A 23,222-nucleotide genomic window follows, 5' to 3' on the forward strand; every position below is an offset into this window, starting at 1 on the left:
CTCCCCAAGTGGCCGCAATGGCCTGAGCTGAGCTGATCCAAAGCCAGGAGTCTCGTCCAGGTCTCTCAAAGTGGGTGCAGGGTCCCAGGGCTTTGGGCCGTCCTTGACTGCTTTTCCAAGCCATAAGCAGGGATCTGGATGGGAAGTGGGGCAGCTCGGACACGAACCGGCGTCCATAAGGGATCCCGGCGTGTGCAAGGCGAGGACTTCAGCCATTAGGCTGCCGAGTCGGGGCCACGCGAAGAACTTTGCAAAACCACAGCTACGCCACTGACTGACTTCCTGGGTCACAGCAACCTACCCAAAGGGTTTCTGAAAATAGCTGCGGGCTGCTCCTAGCGAGTTTCAAAGCAGGTGTGGGACGCATGCGCCCTTCCACCGGCTGACCTCCCAGTGACAACCCAATCCCGACCTTCTTCCCGACAGTAGGCGGGGCGGGACGGGGTGGGGACACGGAACTCTCGCGAGTTCTCTAGGAGCGCCGGCGGAAAGGGCAGACACGTGACTCTCCTCAGAGGCCTTCGGCTTCCCCCCTCCCCCTTCTCGGAAACCCGGCCCCCCTCGGCGCTCGCCCACCCCAGAGCCGCGAGGATGGACCGTTTGCGTTCCGGAATCCTCTCGGAGGCAGCCGCGGGAACAGGCCGTGCCGGAAGCCGGCGGAGTCTCTCCTCGGGCGGGCACGGTTTCGGGCGGCCGAGATGGGCGGGGCGGCCGGCGGAGGCGGGGCGCGGGGGCGGGGCGGGAGGAAGTCACGTGGGCGCGTGCGCGCGGCGTGCGCGCCGCCCCGCCCCCTGCCCGCGGCTGGGCGGGGGGGCTGGGGGAGGGGCGTTAAGATGGCGGCGGGGAGGTAGGCAGAGCCGGACGCCGCTGCCGCTGCCTCCGCCGCCTCCGCCGCGCTCGGCTCGCCCACTGTTGGCGAAGCTCTCGTCGTCCGGGAGAGGCTGTCCTGGCGTCGGCTCCCGCCGGGGAAAGTGAGTGTTCCCCTCAGCCCCGTTTCTCCTTCCTCTCTACCCCCCCACCCGGACAAGCCTCCCACTCGCAGCCCTCCTCGGGGTCCGGTGGTTGGAGCGTGGTCGCGGGGGAGCCCCGGGTTTTGGGGGGCCTCGCTCAGCGCGCGCCCCGGGACCGTCCCAGCGCCGGGCCCTGCTCGGTCCCCCGGCGCCCCAGCCGTCCCGGGACGGGGGGAGGCAGCGGCAGCGCATGCCGGCGGCTCTCGGTCCGGCTCGGCCCTCGCGGCAGGCCGGTGGGCGCCGGGCGTGGACACGTGGGGGGCGCCGTGCGGAGGGGCGAGGGTCCTCGGAGGGGCGGCGGTTGGCGGCCGGCTCGCTCCGAGAGAGTTCTGCGGCGCGGGCATGCCGGCTTCCTCCCGGAGCCCGGGGCTCCAGCTCCTCCCCTCCCGTCCCCGGCTTTGTGTTTGCGTCCAGGTGATGCTCGGACCGCCGGCCGGGGGCTCCCGGCCGCGGCGAACCGCGGTGGCCCTGGGGCGGGGAGGCTTTTGTTTTGGGGAGTCGCTGCTTGAGAACCGTAGGGGGGGAAGGAGCGGGCGCGAGTCGGCACCGCAGCGTTGTGAATCCATTGAGCTGCGCAGCCAATTGTAGCCGCACCCGGAAGTTTGTGCTGAACACGTGTTGCGGGAAGGCAGGAGCTTGGTCCCTCCGACCTTTGAAAGTTGCTCGCTGGCAGCTTGTGCCTCGGGAGTCGGGGTGCTCCGCCAGGGAACCCCGTTAGGGCTCAGCCTTGAACCGGACAGGGATGGTGCAGGCGACGAGGACTCTCATGACTTAAACGAGTTTGCAACATTTTTCTGACGTGAAAAGGCATTTTTCTCTGTTGTAACTTTACTCCTTACATTTTTTTTCTAGAAAGTTAAAATGTTTTTGCCCTTCAGCTGCTAGACGAGCGTTAAGGAGAGGTGAGGGTGGTCGTCGTCTGGCAGTGTACATAAACGGGGCACTTTGTGGGTGTTGGAGGGTCTGAGTTCCCTTGACAGCTAAGGTGACGTCATCCTCAAGTTTTTGCGGCGATCTGATTCGCTAACGCACACATTTGTGCTGGGCCTGAGCTCGCCTAGTATGACGGATAACTTGGGGAATTGTGGATGAGGGACATGCGGAGGAGAACCCCAAGCAATTTTATGTCGTGGTGGGAGTATTATGACTAATGCTGTACACTTATTTTTCTAAATAATAATGAGTGTATTTAACATTTGTAGAAAATAGGGGTTTTTTGTTTGTTTTGTTTATGTTCTTTAAAGATTTTAGTTGTTTTTATTGGGAAAGCAGACGTACAGAGGAGGAGAGAAAGAGAGGAAGATCTTCTGTCCATTGATTCACTCCCCAAGTGAGCCGAAGCCGGGAACCCCACTCGGGTGCAGGTCCCCATGCATTGGGCCGTCCTCGACTGCTTTCCCAGGCCACAAGCAGGGAGCCGGATGGGAAGTAGAGCTGCCTGGATTAGAACCGGCACCCATATGGGATCCTGGGGCTTTCAAGGCGAGGACTTTAGCCGCTAGGCCACGCCGCTGGGCCCATTGATTCACTTTCTAAATCACCACAATGTGATGGCGGGAGCTGAGCCGACCTGGAGCCTTTTCCTGGTCTTCCGCGCAGGTGCAGGGTCCCAAGGCTTTGGGCCATCCTCTGCTGCTTTCCCAGACTGCAAGCTGGGGCTGCTTGTAAGATGTTTATAGTTGTGGTTTTTTTTTTTAAGATTGATGTATTTATTTTTTAATTGGAAAGACGAATTATTAAAGAGGAGAAACAAAGATCTTCCATCCGCTGGTTCACTCCCCAAGTGGCTGCAACAACCAATCCGAAGCCAGGAGTCAGGAGCCTCTTCTGGGTCTCCCACACGGGTGCAGGGTCCCAAGGCTTTGGGCCGTCCTCAACTGCTTTCCCAGGCCACAAGCAGGGAGCTGGATGGGAAGCAGGTCTGCCGGAATTAGAATTGATGCCCTTATGGGATTTCAGCACGTGTAAGGTGAGGACTTCAGCCACTAGGCCACCGTGCCAGGACCAGGCCCAGATCTTTATAGGTTTAAAGTCTGTCAATGCTAGCTCACTCTCAAGTCGGTGGATCTCATTTATGCATCTTACTGATAATGTGTATTTGTGCTGTGCACCATGGTTCTTTAATACATGTATACATCGTAGAATATCTAAATCAGATTGTAATTCCTAGAGTGATTTCTGAGGTGGTCACTCATTTGTAGTTTATATGTTTGCTGTTTTTTTTTTTTTTTTAAGTATAAATGTCATTAGTTAATTTCCATGTTGTTAAAATGTATTTGAAAACTCGTGCATTCAGTGTTGACTTCAGTGCCTCCCTCTTTGAAGCCATGCTGTTACTGCAGTACAGAGTCACTGGGTGCTGTCCTGGGACGGGTTCATGGAGCCCTTGGCCTCCAGAGGACTCTGATCTGCTTGGGAATCTCTGGCTTGAAACAGTGTCATTTTGCTTCAGTTGTAAATTATTTTCACCATTTACTGTAAAGATTAGATCTTGATAGGACCTGAAGAGTAAGCAGAACCACAGTGGGTGGGTGGGGGTGGGCCATAGACCCCTCCCATGCATAAATCATTGCCCCGATATGGCTTGCAGTTTACTTTTTTAATATTTATTTTTATTGGAAAGATTTACAGAGAGAAGGAGAGGTAGAGGAGAGATCTTCCATCCGCTCGTTCACTCCCCAAGTGGCCACAACGGCTGCTCTGAAGCCAGGAGCTTCCTCCAGGTCTCCCATGCAGGTGCAGGGTCCCAAGGCCTTGGGCCATCCTCGACTGCTTTCCCAGGCCGCAAGCAGGGAGCTGGATGGGAAGCAGGGCTGCCGGCATCCATAAGGGAGCCTGGAGTGTGCAAGGCAGGGGCTTTAGCCGTTAGGCTCCTACGCCGGGCTTCCTCATGTGTTTTTAAAGCATTGTTTTAAACTTCTTGGTGCATATTTGTACTAAACTTTGTAATGTATGGTCAGATATATTTGTGCTGGAAATTCCTCAAGGTATTTATTGGATTTGAAAGAGTTAGGAGGAGAGATAGTTTTTCTTTCATGATTTGTTTACATTGGAAAGGCAGATTTTTCTTTCAGATTTATTTCTTTTTATTGGGAAGACATTTATGGAAAGAGACAGAAAACTCTGTCTGCTGGTTCAGTCTCCAGGTGACCACAGCTGCTGGAGCTGAGATGATGCAGAGGCCAGGAGCCTCTCCCACTGGAGAGCTCCTTCCTTGCCAGCCTGCACTGGTGGGGATGTTGAGTGGATGTGGTGCGGCTGGGCTGGGATCCCGTCCGAATGGGTTGCTGGTGTCCCTGTTCGGTGTAACATTTATTACAAATAACGTGTTGAAACTTGTAGATTGCTAATGTCAACTGAAAATCCTAGGCTTTGAGGATTGGAATTTTCTGGAGTCGAGTCTGCTTCTCACAGTGAACTTGGGCAGGTAATTTAAGTTTTGTGAGCCCCAGTTTTTGCTCTAAAATGATGGTCCTGTTCTCACCCATGACTGTGGACCCCAGTAGGCAGTGAGGAGGAAGGCCCTAACAGTGCAAATGTTGGAGCACTCCTGGGCAGCCGGCGTTCCTCCTTTGCCGTACCCCTTGCAGTGTTTCTCTGCTTCGCTCTGAGAGGCTCAGTGTGTGTGACTCTGGGCTGTCTCCCCTCCCACCCTCGGAAACCGCTATTCTGCCTGCCGTTTCGTTCCGCATATCACTTGTGTCTCCATTAGGATTTATGTCTGATACACAAGCTTGGATACAGAAGAGAATTCCTCTACTAGATGTTTGATTTTTATCTTCAGCTTTAGAGGTCATGGTCACAGTGTTCTTAGCTCACACCCTTTTGTAGGACATCATGAAATAGTTGACGTTTTTATCATTCAGTTTGAGAACAAAATGACTGACTGAAAATTAGCATCCTGTAGCATAGATTTTTCTGAGAAAAATAAATGCAGTTAGATTTTTAATGTTTATATATAAAGGTCATTAAAAACTGGAAATGGGAGTCTGGTGTGGTAGCCTTGCACCTGAAATCCTCACATTGCCTGTCCCAGGATCCCATATGGGCGCTGGTTCTAATCTTGGCAGCCCTACTTCCATTCTGGCTCCCTGCTTATGTCCTGAGAAAGCAGTTGCGGACGGCCCAAAGCCTTGGGACCCTGCACCCACGTGGAGACCAAGAAGAGGCTCGGGGATCCTGACTTTAGATTGGCTCAGCTCTTGCTGTTGTGGCCACTTGTGGAGTAAAGCATTGGCTGGAAGATCTTCCCCTCTGTTTGTCCTCCTCTCTATATCTGACTTTCTAGTAAAAATAAATCTTTTTTAAAAAAGATTTATTTTATTTAAGATTTATTTATTTTTATTACAAAGTCAGATATACAGAGAGGAGGAAAGACAGAGAGGAAGACCTTCCGTCCAGTGATTCACTCCCCAAGTGAGTGCAACGACCGGTACTTTGCCAATCCAAAACCAGGAACGTCTTCTGGGTCTCCCACGCGGGTGCAGGGTCCCAAAACTTTGGGCCGTCCTCCACTGCTTTCCCAGGCCACAATCAGGGAGCCAGATGGGAAGTGGAGCAGCCGGGATTAGAACCGGCACCCATTATGGGATCCCGGTGCATTCAAAGCAAGGACTTTAGCCGCTATGCCACGCCGCCGGGCCCATAAAAGTAAATCTTTAAAAAATAACTGGAAATGGAATTAGGTTTGTTTATGCAAAAATAATGAAATCCATCTATATTTTATTATTGTTTTAAGATTTGTTTTTTATTGAGAAGACAGATTTAGAGAGGAGATACAACGTGAACGATCAGTCTCCTAGTTCACTCCCCGAGTGTCCGGTGCTGCGCTGATCAGGAGCCAGGAGCGTCTTCGGGGTCTGCCACGCAGGTGCAGGTTCCCAAGGCCCTGTGCCAGCCCCGACTGCTTTCCCAGGCCGCAAGCAGGGAGCTGGATGGGAAACGGGGCTGCCGGGACTAGAACCTGCGCCCATATGAGATCCCAGCTTGTGCAAGGTGGGGACTTGGCTTCTAGGTGACTGCGCCTGGCCCAGCTGTGGCTGTTGGAACGTGCAGTCCTGAAGGTCCTGTGCCTGGGGATCGCCTCCCTGGCCTCGCTGCCTTGTCCGTCCCCCGGGTTTGGGCGTAAGGTCTCATGTCACGTGGTGTGTGCACGTCTAACTTGGTGTGAGGATCCTGAGAACGGACTGTTTTCTTTTTTTCTACTCTTCCTTTGACACGTGTCAGTTCTGTGGAACATTAGGTCTGGTTAAAAATGGTGGATTGTTTCTAGGTAAAGTACATTTAGTAACTGTCACTTTGCTTTCTCTGTTAATATCTAATATCTTTTTTTTTTTTTCCCTGAAGATGGTGGAACCAGGGCAGGATTTACTGCTTGCTGCTCTGAGTGAGAGCGGGATTAGTCCCAATGACCTCTTTGATATCGATGGTGGCGATGTGGTGCTGGGAACCCCAACCCCCACTCCTGCAGTTCAGCAGGTAAGAGCTGGATTCCATCTGCTGTTGCCCTTTCCCCCTGCTGGGCTCAGCTGAAGGCAGAGACCTGGAACTCCATGAGTGTCACTTGGCAGGGACCTCGGGGCGTGTCAGTAGGAGGTGGGCTTGCAAGTTGAGTAGCTGGGATTTGCACGAATGGCCACTCAGAAGCATTGGCTGAACCCACTGCACCTGCGCATTCATAGTCTTCATTTATACGAGGAAGGTAGTTTGGAATACACTGTTTTAGGGTGGGCAGTCAGCGTCTTTCATGAGATAGGAAGTATTGGTAAGGATAGACCAGGCATCGTTTTCTGTCTTGTCCTTCTGCGCCCCCTTCCCTTCCCTTCCCCCTACCTTTTTGTTTTTTGGACTTAGTTGAATGTCAGAGGAAAGAGAGCTGTTTAACTGTTAGTTTATTTGTTAGGTAGCTGCAACACCAGAGGTTGGCCGGGAGCCTGCACCTCCATCGGGGTCTCATGGGGTGGCAAGGACTGTCTTGTGGATTCCTCAGCCGTGCCCGTTGAGTGCGCTCCCAGAATCGTAGGCCTGTGCTGAAACTGCTCGGCCTCAGTTGAGGCCACAGGACATCGGGCTGTGCTTGGAGATGTTACAGGACGGAGTATAGAGTGTCTGTGGTAGTTAATCTCTGCTCTGATCGTCTTTGTAGGGAGATTCTTGTTTGACTTCACTGTACACTTTTTGTGAAAAGTGGAAGTAAGATTCTGCTGGCAGCTTAGCTCCGCTTCATTGAGAGTGCTGCATGTCAGGGTTGTTGGCCTTGCCTCCTGTGTCCCTGCGACACGTTCTCCAAGTAGAAGTGCAGCTCTTGTCTGACACGGTCGCTGTCCTCCTCTCCTGTCCTGATGTTCTCTCTGCAGTCAGTGCCACTTAACGCATTAGAACTCAGTGTGGAGCCTGAAGCAGCAGTTCCTGCTAAACCAGAGCCAGAGGCTGTCCCTCCTGCAGCACTGTTAAACATGAGGGTAAGCACGCTTCCACTGCGCATGCCCACCTCGCTCCTTCAGCAAGGTGCTCATCATGTGACTCTAAGGGCAAAGAGTTCCAGCTCCCTCATTTTAAAAAAGATTTACTATTCATGTATTTTGAAGGCATTGCAATAAATATTATGTCCTCTGGTTCACTCCCCAAATGGCTGCAATAGCTAGATCTGGGCCAGCATAAAGCTAGGAACATTCAGGTCTCCTGTGGTGACAAGAGCCCAGTGACAGGTCATTCTCCATGCCTCGCAGGTACACGAGCAGCAGGGCAGCCACAACTCGAGCTGGCGGTGCCATCCGCGCCACCTGCGCACGGCTGCAGCGCGGCCGCCTGCTATGTTCCTGTGCACACACCTCACCTTTACTGCCGCTCCATAACACATGGCTGTCTCTGCAGGCACTTGGGGTTATCAAAAGAAAAATGACATTTTAGGAAATTCACCCTTATCTCATTTTTTTTTTTCTTATTTCTGCTTTTGTTCCTTTTCTTACTGTGGAGTACTTTGACGTGGTAGTTTGTAGCTAATTATTAGCAAATGAGAAATGAAAGGGTAGTCATCAGGCAAGAATAAAATCAGTGTTGGGCTTCCAGGGCCCCTGCTCCCTGCCCCTCCTTGGGAAGGGGTGTCACATGCTTACTCTGCCTCTCTAGCAGCAGCCGCCATCCACGACGACATTCGTGCTCAACCAGATCAGCCAGCTTCCTACCTTGGGGTCTACGATTGTCATGACCAAAACGCCACCTGTAACAACCAATAGGCAAACCATCACTTTAACGAAATTCATGCAGACGACTGCGAGCACTCGGCCTTCTGCCTCGGCCCCGGCAGTGCGGGCTGCCGCGAGCCCCGCCTCTTCCAAGGAGCAGGTGCAGCTGAAGGATCTGCTCAAGAACAACAGTCTGAACGAGCTCATGAAGCTCAAGCCGCCTCCGAACATCGCGCAACCTGTGGCCACGGCAGCCAGTAAGTGTGTCTCCCCGTGACGCGGGTCGGTGCCTTTTGTTTAGAGGGTCTGTTCTGGTCTTGCACTGGATGCGGGAGGTGGTGCTTGTCGTTGTACGTGTCTGTTTCTGTGGCATAGCTAGAGCACTTGAAAGGAACTATGGGGTTGTCTGGCACTTTAATGCCTGGGCAAAGACGAAGTTAGGGGAGAGGTTGAGAGTCGTCTACTCATTGCTTCACTTCCTGAAACTGCAGTGGCTGAGGGGGCCTGGGGGAAGCCAGGAACCTCGCGTTCCAGCCAGTTCTTCCACAAGCATGGCAGGGGCATGAGGACTTGGGCCGTCCTCCACTCTTCTCCCTCTCATGACCAGGAGCCTGAAGGGAAGTGGAGCAGCTGGGTCATGAAATGGTGTTCATGTGGAATCACAGCACTTGGAGGTAGAGGGTTAGCCAGTTGAGCCAGTGCGCCAACCCCAGGTTGTGCTTCCGTCTCATGGCCCCGTGAACTTTGCACCAGTTCATTCATGTTAGACTCAGCCCTTCTTATTTTTGAGCTCCAAGTGACATGCCTGCCCAGTAGTCTCTAAGTATTATATAGAGAATGCTGGTCATTTCCCAGAATTCTTTGCGTTCTTGTGTCCTTAAGGACCATAGTGTCATGCCTGAGGTCCCAGGAATACTTCCTATATTAGGAGTTCTTCAGGGACACTGAGAGTTTGTTTCCAGGAACTCTGCACCCTGCTCCTCAAATTCAGAAATATGAAATACATAGACTTATTTTACTTGAGTTAGAGAGAGGGACTGAGATTTCCCGTCCGTTGGTTGTTCCCCAGTGACTGCAGCAGCCGGAGCCACGAGCTTCTTGCAGGTCTCTCCTGGTGGGTGCAGCAGTGCAGGGTCTTGGGCCATCCTCTGCTGCGTCCTAGGCCATGACCACAGAGTCCGGTCAGAAGTGGAGCAGTAAGGACTCGAGCTGGTGCCTGTATAGGATGCCGGTGCCGCATGTGGAGGCTTCAGCTACTCTGCCACAACACCGACCCCAGAATAATAAACTGAATCGTTCATAGGCACAGCTGGGATTGAAAACTGCATCCATATTGGATGCTGGTTCTCCACGCAGAGGATTAGCTTGCTACGATGCTGTACCAGCACCTCTCTTGTTATATTTAAAAATGGTTTGAACACCATTTGTAGAGAAAGTTTGTCTTTTGAATTTTTTTTTCTGGAGGAAGGATGAAAAATAGAGTTTCTAAATTCATTTTTTTCTTACATAAATGATTGTTTTGCTTTGAAATAAGCACTAGTAAATCAGGCGAGATTTACTTCCTCTTGGTGGTAACATAAATTTTATTTCTGTTTTTGTGTTTTATTGAAGGAAGCAAAATGTCCCTTTGTGTTTGCTAAGCTACAGATTGTTTTGGATAGTTGTCTATCATGTGAGCAGTAGTTGTTAAGTGTTTATGTACACACATTTTTTTTTTTGTTGGCACATTTTTCTATCCGTAAAGGTGTCTAGCTTACACGTAATGTAACTAGCTAGACAGATTGAGCTCCTTTGGTTTGTGAAATGGGTAAATTTTGACTTATTAAGTGGCAAGAAGATACATTGGAATTTTCTTCTGAAATATAAATTGGCTTCTTCCGCACAGCTGATGTAAGCAATGGTACAGTGAAAAAAGAGTCTTCTAACAAGGAGGTGGCGAGGATCTGGATAAATGACATGAAGATGCGGAGCTTCTCCCCGACCATGGTGAGTCTGCAAGGGTGCAGGAACGTCCGTGCGTGTGTTGGCATGGGGTCCCAAGGCTTTAGGGCGTCCTGCACTGTTTTCCCAGGCCACAGGCAGAGAGCGAGACTGAAAGTGGAACGGCCCGTGTGCATACTGACATCCACATGGGATGATGGCGCTTGTAGGCAGAGGATTAGCCCTTGAGCCATTGTGGCTGGAGATTGCATTTTTTTGGGCAGTTTTCTTGAATGTTTTCCAGGTCTGTTGTCCTTGGACTTGAGATGATTATACCCTTTGTCTGTTACAGAAGGTACCCATTGTAAAGGAGGAAGATGAGCCCGAGGAAGAAGATGAAGAAGAAATGGGTCATGCAGAAACCTATGCAGAATATATGCCGATAAAATGTATGTCTTCTGGACTGATCCAGCTAGCAAGAGACTTGCCAGTTCCTCTTGAACCTTGTGTCTCTCCCCCATGCACTGTTGACTTGTCATGTACTTGTTTGAAGGGCATAGTTACAAAGAGAAAGGTAGACAGGGTCTTCCCTAAGGTGCTTTCCTCCCCAGGTGGCTGAAACTGCCAGGCTGGAGCTCAGCAAGGAGCTCATATCACTGCAGGGCCAAGGACTTCGGTCATCTGCTGCTTGCCCTCGTATTAGGGAGGAGTTGGTCAGGTGTGGGACAGTTGGTGAGGGCTGGCCTGGTATTTGAGGAGCTGGGTACCCAATGTAAGCACTGGCTTAACCTGTGCCACCGTACTGGTTCTATTAATAGTGTATTTTAAATTTGAACAAAAAATGGATTCTTTAGCATCTATATATGGATATTGAAAATCCTGTACTTTCTTCAGTCATGTCAATGAGTGAGGTGCCTGAGCTGTGCAGCGGGTTGTCAGCTCCTATGCTGGTATGCCGTGTGAGGGTCCAGGGAACAAGTTCCCTGCTACTGCTTTCAGGCAAGCAGGGAATGATGAGGAGGGTGAATCCCCAACTCCCTCTGTGGTCCTGGCCAGCCCTGACTGTGGTTGGCAAAGCAGTAGAGGGGATGTTTGACTTCTCTATTTCCCTTCTTCTCGCCCTTTCTAGCTCTCTGCTTTGAAATCTTTCTGAAAAATTAGTTTTGGTTATTATTCCTAAACTGATACTTATACTCTTTCCAAATAATCTCATAGCAAGATTGAAATAGTTCATCTCTGACCCTTGAAGTGAAGTTTCAGTACAGTCTCGAGACGGCTGCCTTGGCAGGCGCCGTTTCATTAGAACCTGGGTGTGCCCGTTGGCTTCCTTCTTGTCTTTGGCTACTTTTATATGAAGTACACACAGCAGCTCGTGAGAGGCTAAGATTGGGTAACCTGCGGTTGAAAACTAAACTATGCGATCTTTTTCCGAAAGCATCTGTAAGTTGCTGTTTTAAAGTATTTACATAGCACGTTTTGTTATGGTAGTTACTGCTTAATTTTGTAGCCAAAGTTGTTTGCAAAGTAGTTTATTGTTTGAATAAATGAATTGAATGTTTCAAGTTGCTACTGAACCCCTTAGAATATGACCATTTTCGTGGTGAACTTGAAAGTGTGAACTAAATTGTTGTATTTCTAGATTTTTTAACCATCAAATCTGTAAACCATATGTAGTAGAAAAATAAGAGTTTGTATTCTAATACTTTACCAAGCTGGAAGTGTTGTTAAATGATTACAATGAAGCCTTTTAAATTTTTTATTCAGTAAAAATTGGCCTACGCCATCCAGATGCTGTAGTGGAAACTAGCTCTTTATCCAGTGTTACGCCTCCTGATGTTTGGTACAAAACGTCTATTTCTGAAGAAACTATTGACCACGGCTGGTTGTCAGCGTTGCAGCTGGAGGCGATTACATATGCTGCCCAGGTGAGCAGAGCTGATGGAGTTGCAGGCTGGTATAGTGCTTTAACCCAGTGGTGTGCTTGCCTGTGTGCACGAATTGGAAGTGTGAGTTTTAGACGAGTAGGCTTATATATATTTATTTAGAGAGAGGGGAGACATCCACTGGTTTGCTCCCCAAATGACCACGGTAATCGGAGTTGAGCCAATCAGAACAATGCCAGGAACATCTTCTGGCTCAATTGGCTTATCCTCCACCTCCAAGTACCAGTGTACCAAATGGGCGCCAGTTCATATGCCGGCTGCTCCGCTTCCCATGCAGTTCCCTGCTTGTGTTCTAGGAGAGCAGTAGAGGATGACCCAAGTGCTTGGCCCCCTGCCACTTACCTGGGCGACCTGAAAGGAGTTCCTGGCTTTAGATCTCCTCGACTCTGGCCAGTGTGCTCACTTAGGGAGTGAACAGTGGACAGAAGGTCTTTCTGTATCCCCTTGCTGATAATCGGCATTTCCAGAAGAAACACATGAATCTTAAAAAAATAAATAAATAAAATTATGTTATTTTCATCTTTAGGAGTTTGTTCCTTTGACAGTCATGTGCATGTGCGCATACACACACACTCGCACAGGGAAAAATGCTTGTTTCAGATTTGATTCCCGCTGTTGGGTGGTGATTGAATATACTGGTATCTTTGCATCAAAGCTGTTTGCTTCTCTTTCTTAGCATGGTGTTGATTAATTTGTTCTGGCTGTTCTGGAAGTTTTTGGGTTACACTCAGTTCTATAAAGTAACATAGTGACCAAATAGCCAACTGCCCTCCTATTTATGTGTGATGGAAAGGTTTTTACTTGATGATACAAGCTTTGATGTTAGGAGTGACCTTCACTAATTCATGAGCTTCAGTCACATGGTTCATGGAACAGAACAAGAAAGGACATAATAAATACACAGATAGTATCTGTAAACTGTGCTTCATTTATATAGAAGCAGTAATATATGTGTAAAACTATGAAATTGGTCGCCAAAGTACATGGTAGGCTAATTCCCTTTTCTTTTCCAGCAACATGAGACATTCCTCCCTAATGGAGACCGTGCTGGCTTCTTGATCGGTGACGGTGCCGGGGTTGGCAAAGGCCGGACGATAGCGGGCATCATCTATGAGAACTACCTGCTGAGCAGGAAGCGAGCGCTTTGGTGAGTGTCAGCCTGCATTCACCGCGGGTTCTGCAACAGGATTGTTTTTCTTTTTTTAAGATTTCATTATTTGAAAGGCAAGTTACAGAGAGAGGGAAAGATATGTGATTGTCTGTCGGTTGACTTTGTTAGCAGCATTAGCAGGGAGCTGGCTTAGATGGCAGCAACCGGGACTTGAACCAGCATTCATCCAGGTTGCTGCCCTTGCAGGCAGAGGCTGAAACTGTCAGGCTTGACATTTAATTTAGGAATTTCTTTTTTTCTTTGTGACAGGTTTAGCGTCTCAAATGACTTAAAGTATGATGCTGAGAGAGATTTGAGAGATATCGGAGCAAAGAACATCTTGGTGCATTCACTAAATAAGGTAGGAGAGCTCTTGCTTGGTTCTCCATTAGATAAATACTTAGGAATGGTCCATGAACGCTTTCCTGTGACTGCCTTGTAAGCAGGGCTAAGTCACTCCTCAGAGAACATGGTGATTGCTAGTCCTGGAGCGTTCAGGGCAAGAACTTTAGCCGCTAAGCCATTGCGCTGGTCCCTTTAATTTTTAAATTAAGATATATTTAGTTTTTTGAAATTGTTACAAAGAAGAGGTAAACACCTTATATCCACTGGCTCATTCTCCGCGTGGTGCAACAGCCATGCCTGGGCCAGGCCTCAGCCGCGAGCTGCTTCCAGGCTCTCAGTTGAATGCAGGGGTGTAGGCGCCTGGACCATGCGCTCCTGCTTTCCCAGGCACGTTAGGAGGGAACACCTGAGTGGGAAGTGGAACAACCAGGACTTGAACTGGCACTGGTAAGGGCTTGCAGTCAGCACTTCTACCTGCTCTGCTGCAACTCAGCCCCTGAGTCTTCCTCTTTGTCTCCCCTCCGTGGTGGGGCCGTTATTGCTGCTGATGCCTTAGTGGGGGTTGCATCAGAAAGCACATAGCTGGGACGGGCACCGTTGCACTAATAGATATGTTGGCGTCCCTGGTTGTGGCTTGATGTGCTGTGCTGCAGAGCTTAGTCCTCTGGGCTGATTGTGTCTGACCGTTGAAGTACAGTTTAGGCAGAAATGTGGGTGATCGCTGTGGCTCAGAGGCTGAGTGCAATGAATGTACAGCTGGTAGGCTTGACCTGTCTGGTCGGAACAAAATGTGTGTTTATATATCAAACATGGCTACACCCAACTAGAACTTTGAGATGAATTTAGTAGCGCTTATTAACTGACTGTGCACCACTGGCTAGCATGGTTATGGTAGGCCAAGCAGGATTTCTGCTGCAAATGTGTCCCTGGTAGCCCTTTGACTCAGTTGTGATTCCTGTTCCTGAAGGAATCGGTGTGGGCCTGCTCGCCTGGGCTTTTGTGGTTGACTGAGTTAGATTGCTAGTTAAGTACTAGCTCTTGGGTACCTATAAACAGTTCAAACATAAAAGGTGTAACTAACATCTAGAAGTGGTTTGGTTTTTTTTTTGTTTGTTTTTGTTTTTGCTTTCTGAGTAATATAATGGAAGATTACATGTATTTTTCTTCCAGAGAGAATTATTATTATTTTTTATTTTAATAGCACAGTTAGAAAAGGAGAAACCGGGCCGAGCTCGATGACCTAGCGGCCAAAGTCCTCACCTGAACGCGCCGCTATCCCACATGGGCGCCAGTTCTAATCCCGGCAGCTCCACCTCCCATCCAGCTCCCTGCCTGTGGCCTGGGAAAGCAGTCGAGGATGGCCTAAAGCCTTTGGAATCTTGCACCCATGTGGTTCCTCGCTTTGGAACAGCTCAGCTCCGGCCATTGCAGTCACTTGTAGGGTGAATCTTCGGACGGAAGATCTTCCTCTCTGTCTCTCCTCCTCTCTGCCTTTCGAATAAAAACAAATCTTAGAAAAGGAGAGACCGAGAGATCTTTTGTCTGATGCTTCATTCTCAATGTGGCTGAAGGGGTTGGACTTGGAGTAGCTTAAAGCCAGGAACCCGGAGCCTCTCCTGCATCTCCCATGTAGGTGTACAGGCTCAGAAATGTGGGCTGTGGTTTGCTGCTTTACGGATGCATTTCCAGCTGGATTGGAGGTGGAGCATCTCGATAGGATGCCTGCACTGGAGGAGGTCTTAAGCTGCTACTCCACATTGATGCTGGCTCCATATTACATGTTTTCTGTCTCTTTGAGCTTACAATGTTTTGTATAAATTGATAGAGTGACCTTTATTTTTACAGAAAAATGGGTGTTTTATTTATTTTGTGATAGTTTTTTTTGTTTGTTTGTTTTAAGCTTCGAAAACTGGACCATTCTGCCATATAGTTGCATACATGCGTGTGTTTCTGTGTGTGCATAAAGTTTTTATTTGGCCTTTTTGTTAAACATTTTTTATTTGATAGTGTTAGAGTAGAGCTTTCTCTGGGGTCTTCGCTTGCTGGCAGAAACACACACCTTTGGGTCGTCTTGGGTTGCCTTTCCCTGCGCGTTGCTAGGAGCTGCAACTGAAGGGCGGCATCGGGACCTGAGGTGACACAGTGGATGCTAGTGTTGCAAAGCACCGCCTTTCTTTTTTAAGATTGATTTATTTAGATTCGTTTATTTTTATTGCAAAGTCAGATATACACAGAGGAGAAGAGATAGAGAGGAAGAACTTTCGTCTGTTGATTCACTCCCCAAGTGGCCACTACGGCCGGAGCTGAGCCAATCCAAAGCCAGGAGCCAGGAGCTTCTTCTGAGTATCTCACAAAGGTGCCGAGTCCTAAGACTTTGGGCCATCGTTGACTGTTTCCCAGGCCACAAACAGGGAGTTGGGTGGGAAGTGGAGCTCCCGGGACACAAGCCAGCACCCATATGGGATTCTGGGGCGTGCAGGGCTAGGACTTTAGCCACTAGGCTACTGTGCCAGGCCTGCAAAGCAATGCTTTCCCTACTGTGCCACACCACTGAGCACTTGGTAACAAGTTTTTGGGATCTTTCTAAGTGGTGCTTACAAATTTTCTGAAAGCTGTCACGCTACCACATTAAGAAATTGTAACTATTTGGTTCAAATGTTTCTGAGAAAAATATGCTAATTAAATTCTGCTCTTTTTTTCTAGTTTAAATATGGAAAAATTTCTTCCAAACATAATGGGAGTGTGAAAAAGGGTGTTATTTTTGCTACCTATTCTTCCCTTATTGGTGAAAGCCAGTCTGGTGGTAAATACAAAACAAGATTGGAGCAGCTTCTCCATTGGTGCGGCAGTGACTTCGACGGAGTGGTATCCTTCAGGGCGAGTGGTTGATCTGAGTTGTGTACTGTTTGATTTGGAAAGTGAAGTCCTTAGATAGATTGAATGTGTGAGGGAGTCTGAGCGTTACACAGTTGACGCTGGGTTTTGCTTTCACGTTGAAGCTTGTAGTTTAGGATAATGTTAATATTTATGGGGAGTACTGTATGTCATTCTTGGGGATTCATGTTACATATTTGTCTACCTGAGAAGATTCAGGGAGAGAAATCTTAGTAGCTCAGTGTCTCCTAAACTCTCCTACAGTCCGGCGTGCGTGGCTGATCCAGTGACGTCTTCACCCCTCTGCCAGACACCTGCCCCGTTTGTGTCTAATCTTGATGACAATCTGAAAGGCTCAGGGAAGTCAGTTGTAATGTGATGTGTTCCTTAATTCATTCCTTACAGATAGTGTTTGATGAGTGTCATAAAGCAAAAAACTTATGTCCTGTTGGTTCTTCAAAACCCACCAAGACAGGCTTAGCAGTTTTAGAGCTTCAGAACAAATTGCCGAAAGCCAGAGTTGTTTACGCTAGTGCCACTGGTGAGTAAATCATTACTTGAAGAGATGGGGCTGGTTACTCCTTCAGGTGTAATATGTTACATTTGGGGATTTTTCAGGTGCGTCCGAACCACGTAACATGGCCTACATGAACCGTCTTGGAATATGGGGTGAGGGAACGCCATTTAGAGAATTCAGTGATTTTATTCAAGCAGTAGAAAGAAGGTAATACAGGTTTGCATTAAGTATGTGGAAAATGTCTTATGAGAGACCCATGAATGAATAGCAAGTTTTTTATACTAAATGAAGTTAACTGCATCCTGTGTGTCTGGCAGTGCTTTAAAGTACTGTTCTCAGTTCCTGTGTCAGTCACGTGTTATGTGAGAACCCCCTTCCTGCGTGTTCTGGTTTGTACTTACTGAGGGTGCTGTGTGTTTGATCTGCTCAGAGGTGTAGGTGCCATGGAGATCGTCGCTATGGACATGAAGCTTCGAGGGATGTACATCGCACGACAGCTGAGCTTCACTGGAGTGACCTTCAAAATCGAGGAAGTGCTTCTTTCTCAGAGCTATGTGAAAATGTATAACAAAGCAGTCAGACTGGTGAGAAACTCTTCCTCCTGTGTGGGGTTTATTGTGCTCTCATGTCAGTTAACCAACTGAAATAGTTCTATAAGACAGCATATGAATGGCCACATAATAGCCTGTTTAAACCAAATGTCTGTTAACCAGTTGAAATTATTTCTACTCTGAAATAGTAAATGATCAAAATAAATAAACCTTAAAAAAAACAAACAAACCAGTAACTGGATTTAGCCCTCCGTGCCACAACACCAGTCCCTAATGGTGTGTCAATCTTTATTCGAAAGCCAACATGAGAGAGAAAGCAAAGAGACATAGAAGTCTTAAATCCGTAGGTTTGTTTCTCAGATGTTTATAATGACTACGGTTGGGCCGGATTAACAGAAAGAAGTCTCTACCTGCATCCGTGAGTTCCCGGGCGATGGACAGCAGCTTTCCCAGGCACATTGCTGGGAAGTAGGATTGGAGCGAAGTAGAGAGGCTAGGATTTAGACTAAACCAGCCTTCCAGTATAGAGGCTGTATCACACTTGGCCATTTAACCGGCTTCATGACAACCATGGTCCTATTTTAGAAACAGTGGTCTCACCTGCTTTATCCTAATCTTGGCTCCTTCCCACCCTGATCAACTGTGTAAGCATCGTTTAAAATGAAAATTGAAAGAAGAAGAAGAAGAAAAGGAAACAGACAACCCTGGTCCTGTGTTAATTTTGTGGAGTTTCAGTGACTGCACTCGGTGAACTGGCTACAGTATTGATTGTGTCTTTGCAGTGGGTCATTGCCAGGGAGCGATTTCAGCAAGCTGCTGATCTGATCGATGCTGAGCAGCGAATGAAGAAGTCCATGTGGGGTCAGTTCTGGTCTGCTCACCAGAGGTTTTTCAAGTACTTGTGTATAGCTTCCAAAGTTAAAAGAGTTGTGCAACTAGCCCGGGAAGAAATCAAGAATGGAAAAGTAAGTTGGCAGATGTTTGTAATAACCTGTTGTTTTTGCTGAAGTGTTTAGTCTTGGCTGGTGGTGAGGTGTTCTGCTTGTAAATATGGTCTTACTGGTGGCTAGCTCAGAGTGCTCAGAGTTCAGGTAGCTGACGACGAACGTGATGAAGTCAGTGGTGCTGTGGGTTGGCTGTCCATGACTGTCAGCGCTGATGTGTGTGCGTGCGCTGCTTTAGCCTTCTGGGTGAGGATACAGCTCCTAAGAAGGTGAATGACTGAGTGTGTACTCCTTAGGGTGGTTCTGTAATCTTACTCAGCTGTGTAGAATATAGAAACTCACAGTGGTGGGGCTGCTTGCTAGGGAGGTAAAATGTTTCTATGTGCCGACTTGTAATGGTGTTTCCTGTGTCTGTTTGCAGTGTGTGGTCATTGGTCTGCAGTCCACAGGAGAAGCTAGAACCTTAGAAGCCTTGGAAGAGGGCGGTGGAGAATTGAATGATTTTGTTTCAACTGCCAAGTAATGTTTTTGGTTTCTTTTTACTTCTATTACTGTTATTGTTGACATGCCTGGAGATAAAATTTTGCATTCACTTGTACTATTTTTTTAACTTTTATTTATTTATTTAGATTTATTTGTTGTTTTCATTTTGTTGGGAAGCCAGATTTGTTTGTTTGTTTTTATTGGAAAGTCAGGTATACAGAAAGAAGGAGCCACAGAGAAAGATCTTCTGTCCACTGGTTCACTCCCCAAGTGCCCGAAGTAGCCAGAGCTGAGCTGCTCTGCAGCCTGGAGCTAGGAGCTTCTTTTCGGTCTCTCTTGTGGGTGAAGGGTCCCAAGGCTTTGGGCCATCTTCTACTGCTTTTGCGTGCTATAAGCAGGGAGCTGGATGGGAAGTGAACCAGTCATGATTTGAAATATGAATTGGTACCCATATGGAATCCCGGGCATGCAAGGTGAGGATCCAGCCTTTGGGCTATCTCACTGGGCGCCCCCCCTTTGGTTTTTAGTTCACATGATTGAGAAGGATCCATGTCCATGTGGACTGTTGAGCAGGGTGGGAAGGGTCAAGGAATGGGAGAAGGTCGATGAGATAATTGTTTCCTTTTTTTTTTTTACTTTATGTATGTGGGGCAGGGGAGAGGGCCACTCCCAGAATTCTAACTATAGTCAGGCTAATCAATACCTGAGGCTAGGGGTGGCCACGTGGTGTCATCCTAGGGTCACCAATGTGGAGCATGCGCCAAGGCTACTGCTGAAGTGGTGTCAGTAGTTCTCAGATGCTCTTTTTTTTTTTTTTTAAGATTTATTTATTTTTATTGCAAAGTCAGATATACAGAGAGAGGAGGAGAGATAGAGAGGAGGAGAGACAGAGAGGAAGATTTTCCATCCAGTGGCTTACTCTCCTAGTGGCCACAAGGGCTGGAGCTGAGCCAGTCTGAAGCCAGGAGCCAGTAACTTCATCTGGATCTCCCATGCGGTTGCGGGGTCCCAAAATTTTTGGCCGTCCTCGACTGCTTTCCCAGGCCACAAGCAGGGAGCTGGATGGGAAGCAGCTAGCTGGATTAGAACCAGCAACCATAAGGGATCCCAGTGCATTCAAGGCTAGGACTTTAACCGCTGTGCTATAGTGCTGGGCCCAATGCTTCTGATTTTATTGCTCCCAGGTTGAGGAACTCTTCCCAAGGTCCATTGGCTGACAAAGTCCATCTGACATATCCACTCGCACAGACACTTGGGTCAAAGCTTGGCCGGGGGAGTTGTCCAGTTCTGCCTTCCGTGGTCCTAGACGTCCTCTGTAAGCCTCAGTGAGCTGTCATGTCCCTCATGGAGTTTCTGGGCATGCTGACACCGCACAGGCTTCAGCAACCAAGGAGGCCCAATTCTGGCACACGCACTCTACGGTCAGACCACAGATCTTGTGATTTCCCTGTGGTTGGAGTTTTGAGTCCAGCAGTCCAACTGGGGGGAACACCATAGAAACCCTGCCTGAGATAACGCCAGAGTTAACTCCAGCGTGCTGGCCAGTGCAAGATCAAGCTCAGTCTGTCACATGCGTCCACCTGTGGGAATGAAGCGGACAATGTAGCCATTGTCACTGTGTTTCTTGTTATAGGGAGGAACTCATGTCTATTTTAAGATGCATTTACTTGAAAAAATTTCAAAGCAAAAATTTGATGTATTTTTCTGTACTTTGGTGTCTGTTGGGTACTTGTGCCTTTTGCGCCCATAAAGTAAGTTCAAATTGCTGTGTGCTCTAAGTGTGGAAGAACGGGTTCAGAGCCCTTCATCTGAAGGGAAAACCGTTCCCATGTGCACTCTTGGGGCATAGCATGTTAGGATGACACAAGTTCACGTCACATCGCAGCTGCGCCTGTGGGATCCCGCTCCCTGCTCAAGTGCATGGGTGACCCAGTTGGAGTGTCAGACTCTTGAATTGGTCCTGGCTCAGGTCTGGCTGTTGCAACTTTGGGAATGAAGCAGGAGGGTAGAAAATCCTCCCTGCCTGTCCCTCCCTGCCTTTATATTAAGTAAATAGTGCTTGTTTTGGCAGCACGTTTACTAGCATTGGACCAGCTTGGCCCCTGCAGAAGAGTAACTCGCAAACGGGTGAAGCATTCCAGATCTTTGCATTAGCTAATTTAATTCTTTATGGTAAATTTTTGCATTCTTTGCATTATTTATGTTGTGTAAGATCACTTTTTATGCATTAAATATATTCAGTTTATCTAACCATCAGTCAGTGGATTGATCAGTGCATCTCTCCTTTACTCCCTGGCTGTCCGCAAGTCGTGTGCTTGCCAGGCCAAAACCAGGAGCCACCTGCTACATCTCATTTCCCACGGTTGCAGGCTTCTCCACCCAGGGATCAGCTGCTTCTCTCCAAGTTAACCTAGCAGGGAGCTGGACCAGAAGTCTGCCATCAGGCCTGCAGTGATGACCTAGTGACTGAAGTTCTCGCCTTGCATGTGCTGGGATCCCTAGTGGGTGCCTGTGTGTGTCCTGGCTGCTATACTTCCCATCCAGCTTCCTGCTTGTGGCCTGGGAAAGGAGTACATTATGGCTCCTGGCTCCTGGCTTCAGGATGGACTCAGCTCTGGCCATTGCGACCAGTTGGGGAGTGAATCAGCAGGTGGAAGATCGTTTTGTCTGTAGTTCCTCCTTTGCATATTTGCATTTTCAATAAAAAATAATAAATAAATCTTAAAGAAAAAGCATGGAGTACCCAAAACTCGAGCCAGCACCTTAGTGCGGGTGTTGCAAGCAGTGAGTTGACGTGTTGAGCCCTGGCGCTAGTGTCGCAGTGTTTCACCTGCTGCAGGTGTTGTGCAGGTGCTAGAATCGACAGACACGCTGTGGCTTGGCTTGCACTGGGTTTCAGACAGTATTGATGTAGAAAATTAAAATTCATTTTTAGCTGAGTCGTATTTTCTAAGATTAAGCGTAGTATATTTCCTTTTAGGATATATTCTGGAATTAAGGGAGGGAATTATGATTCTTCATTGTATTTATAAAATTATGAAATTTGTTCTGTATTAATGAAAGTTTAAAATGTAAATGTTAAGATTTTCTAAGTTATTTTGCCATGTGAAGGAATAATTGTCACTATTTTCTTTTTTAAAAACAGAGGAGTTTTGCAGTCCCTCATAGAAAAGCACTTTCCTGCTCCAGACAGAAAAAAACTTTACAGTTTACTAGGAATTGATTTGACTGCTCCAAGCAATAGCAGTTCGCCCAGAGACAGTCCCTGTAAAGAAAGTAAAGTGAGGAAGCGAAAAGGTGAGTCTTGTTTTGAATAGTTGATGCTGACAGTGTTTGGGAATGGAGTTTGAGTAGCAAACGGTTGCATGTTTTCACGGTCATGGTTTCATGGTTGCGAGTGAACTTGTCAATTAGAGCTTCCTTTCTCCCACAACCCAGTAGTCCATCCTCATCCGCATGTCTGCGCTGCAGCTTGCCTTTTGTCCCAGTGTTCTGGCAGCTCCTCAAGTGCCTGCGCATGTTCAGTTGAGTTGCACAGGAGCGGCCACTGCCCCGGACAGATTTTCCCCATTGTACTACAATGGTGTAGTCCTTCCTGAGGAATCATAATTCCATCAGTCTCTAATTTAAGTGTGCCCGATACTGTTGGTACAGTGTCCGTCCAGCATCCCATTGTCTACACATGTCCAACAGTTGTGTTGGGAATCCATCTTTTATCTGAAAGCAGGGATGCATGTTTCATTATACCCCCATATCTGTGTATGATCAAACCCGGTACTCCATCACTATACATTTCCATAATTGAGAAGCCATGAAACCAGGTCAACAACTGGTATGAGAACAGCTGCAACAACAACATGAACAAATTACAGCACCATGACAAAAACGCGCCACTGAGTAATCAACACATGAGTACAAAAGGAAACACAAAAGTCTCTTGGGAAGAATGATCCCACCGCTTAATCCATGAGTCAGTGATGAATCCGACAAGAGAAAAGGAGTTATTTGGAATAAACAAAATTGAAATAAAAAACACATGGGATACAGCACAGCTCACTCTTTTCCTCTGCAGTTTTAAAGTCTTTGCCACACTGTAAGAAATGGCACCTGTTGTACCACTAGTGGAGTTCTTGATCTGCTGGCCATCAGGTCTGAAGGCTACCCAGACCCGACTTGGGTGGAACTTGTAGGATGCCAGAAATTAGTTCAGTCCCACCTCAGTGCATGCGCAGTCCAGCTCCATAGCCCTTGCCTCATTATGCAAAATGGCTCCTGATTCGGCTCTAGGAGGCAAATTGGGT

At 48.0% G+C, this 23,222-nt stretch overlaps 1 protein-coding gene across 6 annotated transcripts in view; it reads left to right on the forward strand.

Annotated features, from left to right (window-relative positions):
- The first annotated feature begins 801 nt into the window (after positions 1–801).
- SBNO1 (strawberry notch homolog 1) overlaps positions 802–23,222 on the forward strand; it is a 41,620-nt gene continuing 19,199 nt past the window's right edge. The window contains exons 1-16 of one of the 6 annotated variants that reach the window (XM_058656527.1): positions 802–971; positions 6,357–6,488; positions 7,367–7,471; positions 8,139–8,451; positions 10,080–10,180; positions 10,467–10,563; positions 11,879–12,039; positions 13,071–13,204; positions 13,478–13,568; positions 16,256–16,417; positions 16,832–16,967; positions 17,045–17,150; positions 17,374–17,527; positions 18,277–18,459; positions 18,860–18,957; positions 22,067–22,218. In XM_058656527.1, coding sequence (XP_058512510.1) covers positions 6,357–6,488; positions 7,367–7,471; positions 8,139–8,451; positions 10,080–10,180; positions 10,467–10,563; positions 11,879–12,039; positions 13,071–13,204; positions 13,478–13,568; positions 16,256–16,417; positions 16,832–16,967; positions 17,045–17,150; positions 17,374–17,527; positions 18,277–18,459; positions 18,860–18,957; positions 22,067–22,218 — 2,125 coding nt within the window. In that variant the 5' untranslated portion in view covers positions 802–971. Of the gene's footprint in view, positions 972–1,293; positions 1,425–6,356; positions 6,489–7,366; positions 7,472–8,138; positions 8,452–10,079; positions 10,181–10,466; positions 10,564–11,878; positions 12,040–13,070; positions 13,205–13,477; positions 13,569–16,255; positions 16,418–16,831; positions 16,968–17,044; positions 17,151–17,373; positions 17,528–18,276; positions 18,460–18,859; positions 18,958–22,066; positions 22,219–23,222 lie in introns of those variants that run through there. The other 5 variants (XM_058656528.1, XM_058656525.1, XM_058656526.1 and 2 more) reach the window with 5 other exon arrangements.

The sequence above is a fragment of the Ochotona princeps genome, chromosome 29, assembly GCF_030435755.1.
Source record: "Ochotona princeps isolate mOchPri1 chromosome 29, mOchPri1.hap1, whole genome shotgun sequence".
Classification (NCBI taxonomy): Eukaryota; Metazoa; Chordata; class Mammalia; order Lagomorpha; family Ochotonidae; genus Ochotona; species Ochotona princeps.